The following is a 7741-nucleotide window of genomic DNA, read 5'->3' as shown; positions in this document are numbered from 1 at the left end:
GGTATGATTTCATTTTATTTAGCTCAGCAACGGTGGCCTGTGAAGTCCAAAAAGGTGCATGTTTAATGCAGTTGGTTCGGTTAGAGTCTGGTCTGTATTCACACCAGAAGCAAACTGAAGCGAACCGCACCAGAGTTCGTTTGGAAGCGGACCGAGACCACCTCAAAAAGCGGGTCTCGGTCCGGTTGTTTGATCCGCACCAGGGTTCGCATGAGTGTATTCACACCTGCACAAAAGGTCCGGACCAACGCTGGAAACGAACTCTGGTTCGTTTAAAGCGGAGCAAATTATCAGGTCTGAATACGACCTAACATAATTATGGTATATCTTTATGTTTAAAGAAATTTTGAGATTTCTGAAAAGAAAAACAGTAGGAGTTTAAGCAGTTTGAAGAAATCATTTTAAATTGACCAGAATATTCTCATTACGATCATATTTTTTTAAACAGTGCATACTGTACACATCTATCATATACTGTAGATATGGACCTAATTTGATATTATTTTACTTTAAAGAGCCAAAATTATGTTTTGTGGTATTAACTACCAAAAGTAAATGAAAAATTGTAAAATACATGGCACCATATATTACGCTGGTGCCTTTCTCTAGTGGCCACTGTTAGAGAGGTAGAGGACACCCTGGACAGGTCCCAAGTCCACTGCAGGGACACAGAGACCAATCACACGTATTGACAACTTAGAATTACCAATGAACTGCACCACCATGGAGCCCATTAATAAAACTTAAAATTACAGTCCAACCACACTCGGATTTGCCTTTTTAAGGCCTCTTCATAAAAATAAAAATATTTATTTTCTTTAATCTGAATATTCTGAAGCACTTTATCCATCATCCAAGCACTTTTTTATGATTATGTAAAAATTATATAGGAATAGGCTGCAAAATCCAGCCGAGACACAAGTGGGGACTCTGTGTGGGTTTGTGTGTTGAAGCACGTAAACACATGGCCCACAAAGTGAAAATGAGAACTCTGTTTAATTTCCTCCACATTCAAAAATCTGCTGCCTGCTTTTCTTGCTCCAGATAAAAGAGGTAAGACATACAAAAAAAACCTCAAAACATGAAAGCACATATTCCATTAGGTCTCCTGAGGGGTTCGACGGGAACAATAGTGTCTCCACATTAAGAACAAAACAAAAAAGCATGTTATAAGAAACTCAAAGGAGACATGAACAGCTCGAGCTGCATGGACAACCCACCATGGATTAAAACAAAACAATCAGTAAACAGTGTCAGACATTTCGGGCTCCCTCCTCTGCTATTTATTACTTGGTAGAGAGAGAGAGAGAGAGAGACTTAGAACAAAGAACGAAGGAGAGGGAGTCAAAATAAGAGTATTTCCTGATTTTTCTTTTCTAATTTGCTAGCTGCGATGCGAAGCGTGCTAGCAAGCGCCATTCCTGCGTGGCTGGCTGAAGCCTAATTAATGGGAGGCCATGGTGATGGAGTTTGGAAAGTTTCTTTGCGGGCAGACACTTGGAGGGGGCAGCCCGAGCTGCATTTAAAGGACCGTGAATGGTGATGAGGGGAGAGAGCGATGTAGAGAGTGGGGGCTAGGATTAGCCGTTCTGCTCGGCAGGCCTTGTATATCACAGCCCACAGCGTTCCTCTCCTCCTCCTCCTCCTCCTGACTGCTTCTGTTCTTTCTTCTGACTCCATTTTTAATGAGATCAACAATTAGTCCAACAATTCAGAAAAGCCGAAAGAGCAAACAAATCAAGTGCTATCCTCAGTTTATATCAGCTTTTGTCTTGGCATTTATCTATTGTGTTGTCATTTTGATTAGGATTTATTAAATTTTATTAGCCTGTATATTTCTTTATCCACATTAGCACACATATCTTARCAAAATATTTCACAAACTACTCAAAAGATTTTAGTGACACTCTCCATAAGTAATCATTGGATCAGCATCTACAATTGATTAATTTCTGTCGTCAACCCAATTCAAGAAGGCTGCTTTTACTTTTACAAACACTGAGCTAAAACTTAGTGTTGCAGTAGCTGATAGCTATCCCCAACACATATGCTAAGTGCACAAATTATGCAATTTTGTTTTAAAACCTTGATATGCAAGGCAGTGGGCAATATTAATTATTTCAATTATTTCAACTAATCAGCCTTATAATATTTGTGCCTGCATTATTAACTCAGTTGTTTAGAACAGAGGTTCTCAAACTGGGGTCCCAGGACGCCCAGGGATCTGTGAGCTATGTCTTGGGGGTCTTCAAAAAATTTCAATTGTTAATTTGGTTTTGATTTTGAAAAATGCTCATGAGGAATAACGCCCTAGTGAAACAAACATACTAAACCAAACAAAAAATAATATTCCCATGGCATAGGGGTTAAAATAACAGTAAATTATTTAGCATTAACAGCATGGGGTTTACGAGGGGGTCCCTGGAAATTTTTCACCTTTGTAAGGGTCCCCAGTCCCAAAAGTTTTGAGAATCCCTGGTTTTGAAGATTTAAAGTCTCTTCAAATCAAAAACCAAACATGTTCTTCTGCTCCCTGTCTGTTCTTTATCAAATGAAACATTAGGACGTACAAACAAAAATGATTAGCAGTGTGTCACCTCCAGCTGTTTAATCATTGTCCTGACGTTTTTTGTAAAATTGACTGATGGAAACATTAAAAATTATATCTCAAATAGAATTTAATTATCTTCTTATTCCAAAACATCCATGGAACTAGTCATTAATTATTTAGCCTAATTTTATAACAAGTGTCCTATTTTCACCATTTCCTGATCAGTTAGTCATTTCATTGTTTTCAAGTCTTCCTCAAGTGCAAACACTCTCACTTTCATTTGCATGCGGTGCACCTGATCCTCCAGAACAAAATAACTAAAAGGGTGTAAAGTGGAGGAATCTGAAACAAATGACTTGTGAGGTCTAATAATGGTCATTATGATAATAACCCCAATTTCAAGGAAAATGGAAAGCAGTGGGAAATGCATACAGGCAGCATCTGAAACCGCTGCAAGATGTTATTAGAAGTGTTTGGTATTTTGAACGTAATTTGGCCACACAATGTGTTGTGATGATTAATAATTACTGAGAGAAAGTGGCAGAGGAAGAGTTGCAGGATAAACTGCTTCTTGGAAATATAAGGGTGGTACTTTGTCGACCTGCGGCTGTTGTCAAATGACATTTTGTTTTTCTCTGAGGATTAGCCAAACCCCTTTAGAGAACATAATGGAAAAGTGTTAGTTTGTATGTGTGTGTGGATGAATAATGTTTATGTTGAAAGCATACAACTGTGACATTTGTGTTAAGTATTAGTAATTGTTAGTGCTCCTTGCGAAGCATTTTAATGAAACTTTTTTGTTTTAATGGTAATGTGAAGAAACAGAATACATGCAAAAACTGCTTCTATTTCTGAGGACTTGGATGTATAAATGCATGTTTGAGGTGTGTCCGGACCTCCTGCAGTTACAAGCATCCTGCCTCTGTTTTTTGCAGTGCTGTTTGAATCCTCCAGGCTCATGTCGATAAACTTGACTCCACATCTGGCTTCGGCTATCAGCTGCCTGGCTCTTTCCCTCAGTTGTCTTCGCCGCTCTGCATCTCGCTCCTGCACACAAGAACAAAAGAATATCAAGGACTATTGAGGGGCAGCTTGTGTAAAAGCCTAAACCGCAGATAAAATAATAAAGAAACAAAAACTTRTGCTCCAAAGGTCAAAGCAAAACAGTGTCTTTTAGTGGTCAACTGAACATGGATTTAATTTTAAACTTAGCTGTATTTACAAAATGCCTTTTAAAGTGTTTTTATTCATATATAGATGTAGTATAAGGTGATGATGGTGTTGTGAGTAAATTGAGTTGTAATAAAACAAATTTGAAACATAATATTTTCAAATTCAAATAACATAATATGAAAAACAGTCTGAAAATGCAAAAGATTTCTCATTTTTTAATAATTTTTTCACCCATACTTATTCAAAGTTGGAAAATCCTAACAACAAATTTCATACTTTTTAAGGATAAGTAGGAACTTTGACTGATGTTTGTCTAAACATCAGTCAATGACAATTGGATAGATTTTGTATTCTSCATTATTTGCTTATGTTTATATTGAAACATGTCAGTCCTTTTAACTGTCTGTTTTTTAAAGAGAAATGACAAATATTAGGGGTGGGAATCTTACTCTCTCACGATTCGATTCTGATTTTTGGGGCCACGATTCTATTCAAAATCAATTTTTCATTCAAAACTGATAATGTGAGCCCATTTGTCGTGTTCCCAAAGTGTTTCATCTTCATTTTGCAAACCTCAAACACGTCGCTCATGTCAAACTCAGACTCTTTCAGTAAAAACCAAAATGAGCCCAAATATTTGCATTCAATGAAGACAGGGTCAGCTGAAGCTCTCTTTCCTCCAGTTTTGTAGTTTCCTCTTTGTTTTGGTGCCTTCTGCGTTTTCATATGTTCCAGAAGCAGCTGCGAGGTGACATCAGGATGTCCCATGTAGTTACAAAATGAAGGCTGACAGCCTTTGGATTTGCTTTATTTTTTATTTATAAAAATCGATTTTGGGACAAAATCGAAAATGTTCCGTTTAAAAAAAAATGCTTGTTTGTAATCACCATACAAGTTTTTCCTGTATTATTCAACGTGATATACTTTATTATTTTGGCTTTTGAATTAATGCAGACTGCTGAAAGATGATATGGTGTCATCTATATATGATTCTCCCACTCCACCAAATTAGACTTAAAAAGTTTTGTTATCAAAATTCACGAAGACATCTTGCTGCATTATGGAGTCAGGAGCACATAGACAGGAACACACCTCATCTTGGCTCTAGACAGATACAGTATTGAGCCGTCACCATCAGAGCAATGGCAGAAATGCCATTTTCAGGTCGATTCAATATGATCCTACTGATAGCAAAGGCCACTACACACACACACACACACACGCGCACGCACGCACACACGCACGCACGCACGCACGCACGCACGCACGCACACACACTCCAGAAAAACACACTCCCATCAGTTAAGATGGGCACTTAACTGATGATGGCCCAACCAAGCACATATTTAGCTACCTAAAGTAACCAGAGAGACATAAACAAACAGCCAGGAACAAGCAGATTGCAATTTTGACAAGAAATCTAAAAGATAAAAGGATTATAATGTAATTAATTTTAAAAAGCAATATGTTCTAAAAACAACTTTTTTGATCATTTTAAGACCAATTATGGCTGCAGAGCAATATTTATGTTCAAAAGTGAATTTTCCTTTTGAAAATGGTTGCAACATAGATATAAGCTTCATTCTCAACGCACATGCAGAAACTCACTCAAAACTTTTCCTCCCCACCACAAAACCTCCTCATATGACCCAAGGGAGAGCGAAGCTGGATTTCTCTGTCACTATTTTCCTCCCTGTGGTTTCCTGTTAATCAGGCGTCTCCATATTGAGGCAGGGGTTTTAGGGATGGCCTATTGAAGCCGCCCATTTATCCAATAACAAAACAAGCAGCGCCCGCTAATGAGCTACATCTCTCCATTTCCATGTCAATTGTTTGTTTGTAGCTATTGTTTGGCTGGGACAATAGGCTTGTATTGTAAATGACAGCAACCCTAATGCACTTTGTGAATGTGTGTGCGCACAGAGCGCGCCTAGAGGGACGGCCATAGGGAGTAGGGGAGCACACCTTTGAGAGAGACTGATAAAAAGAGACAGTCGGGGGTGGGGGTGTGTGAAAAAGACTGAACGGGAGATAAAGAGTGAGGGCAAGAGTGACAGCAGAAATGATTGCTGATACTGTCCTTTAGAAAAATATCGAGAGTCGGGACGTTTTTAGCTCTTGGAGACTTATGAATTTAGGTAGGTCTCAGTTTTAGATAAGTATTATGGTAAATCTTAATGAAATTACTAAAAGTTTGTAGAAACCTCAACAAGTTCTGCTTAGGTTTGCTGTTTTTTAGTTGTTTTTGCCTATTATTTACTTTTATAAGCAAACATCTTACTACTTTAAAATGCATTATGATGATGGTACAAACGGCCTTCTGGCTATGAGCTTGTTCTGATATCCAATCTGGCCTTTACAGACACAACTACCCCTTTGACACCACTGTATCTGTATACATATACATTAGCTCAGGAACTAACACAATCCAAAACATCCCACTGGTGATAGCCAATTTTGGGACAGAAAATGGGAAATTGACTTTGCCTATCCAGAGGCTAGGATTAACACTATAGAAAAGAAGACATCTGACTACAACCAAGCTCAAGCTCCAACAGCGCCACCGTTTAAAAACAGGAGAACATGCTTTGGTAGGAGGAGAGAGGATGATAAAAAGGAAAATGTCGTGACTCACGATCTATTATTTGTGGCTAATTTTACATGAGAATACATGTTGTGTTTTAACCCTTTTGGGTATGTGTGGGTTGTTTAAAAAAAAGAAAAAAGCAACTGTAACTGAAAGGCTCAGCACAGGTTCTGGTCTTTATTAATCGAAAGTGTTCAAACAGGATTCTTAAATTATCCAAGAAAGGTAAAGACATGCAGGACTACAAGATACAAAACAAGCTTTTAGCAAAATATTTCACAAACTGCTCAACAGATTTTAGTGACAGTCCCAGTAAGTAATCATTGAATAAACATGCAAAACTTCAACAAAAGCCAAATGATTTTAACTTCTCTTTACCATACAGAAAACTGATTAAGTTGAAGAAATGAATAGTGTAGATGTGGATAAGAGGAACTTGTTTTCTTTGATAATTTAGAGAATATGAAATCTTCATCTCCTTGTCAGACATGTTGGGGCTGGCTCCTGTCAATCAAGTGCTACTAGCTTTGTCATTCCAATTAAAAGCCACTGTTCTCTAGCAACATAGTAAGGTACAAATCTTTTTTTTCCTCCAAAAGGAAGGAAAACTGGTTGATCTGGAGTAGATTATATGCCACCTAGCGGACACGGTACTATGACGAAGCAGTACTTGTGCATGCCGTTTCAAACTTGGAAAACAGCAATAGCTACAATACACAGTGTTTTTAATGTGGCATCAGTAGATCCAAAAGCCACGAGGACTTAGTAAAGCACAGTAACTCAATCAGCCACATTATCACACAAAGTCAGAATGAAAACACAAGCAGAAAACACAAGGAGATCAAGACTAACAGCTGGTGGTCAGTGAGCAACCCAGCTTTATAAACGGAGACTCCAGAGGAGAGGTGACTTCTCATTTTCAGATGGCGACAWGAAGAACAATTGTTCACTGTGTCCTCCACTGACGTCTGGGAACCTCCAAGGCAAGAGAGGCTCAATGGTTGACTGCAAGGCTGAGACAGAGGCTTCCTCTGTGGGCTTGGCGTCAGGTGAGGACGCCTCTCCGCTCTGGAAACTCCTTTTGAGCAGGTTGTCGCCTTGGTTGCTCTTTTCTGGGCAAGTAGAAAGAGGGTGGGAGGGCACGCACCACTGGCCATGTACAGAGGCCTGGCGTGGGCACAGAGTGATGCTACACAGACACATAAACACACACACACACACACACACAATCACTATCTAAAAGGGTTTGCCAACCTCCCAGATAGCCAGCCAGTCTGGCAGCCAGTCATGCAGTTCCAGACATTTGTCATGACAGGCTAATTCACAGTCAAGAGGTGCTTTAGGTCTCTATCTTGTCCAGGCACACACACACACACACACACACACGCACACGCGCACACACACACACACACACACACACACACACACAC

At 39.1% G+C, this 7741-nt stretch overlaps 1 protein-coding gene across 2 annotated transcripts in view; it reads right to left on the bottom strand.

Moving 5' to 3' along the window:
• LOC106526764 (EH domain-binding protein 1) overlaps positions 1-7741 on the bottom strand; it is a gene marked incomplete at its 5' end in the record, with an annotated part of 36843 nt that overhangs the window by 9367 nt on the left and 19735 nt on the right. For both annotated transcript variants that reach the window (XM_014021441.1, XM_014021442.1), the window contains 1 exon segment: positions 3448-3598. In XM_014021441.1, the coding sequence (XP_013876895.1) occupies positions 3448-3598 (151 nt within the window).

Source organism: Austrofundulus limnaeus, unplaced genomic scaffold, assembly GCF_001266775.1.
Source record: "Austrofundulus limnaeus strain Quisiro unplaced genomic scaffold, Austrofundulus_limnaeus-1.0 Scaffold293, whole genome shotgun sequence".
Classification (NCBI taxonomy): domain Eukaryota; kingdom Metazoa; phylum Chordata; class Actinopteri; order Cyprinodontiformes; family Rivulidae; genus Austrofundulus; species Austrofundulus limnaeus.
The sequence above is the reverse complement of the archived record's forward strand: the minus strand, read 5'-3'. Positions and strand labels throughout refer to the sequence as shown.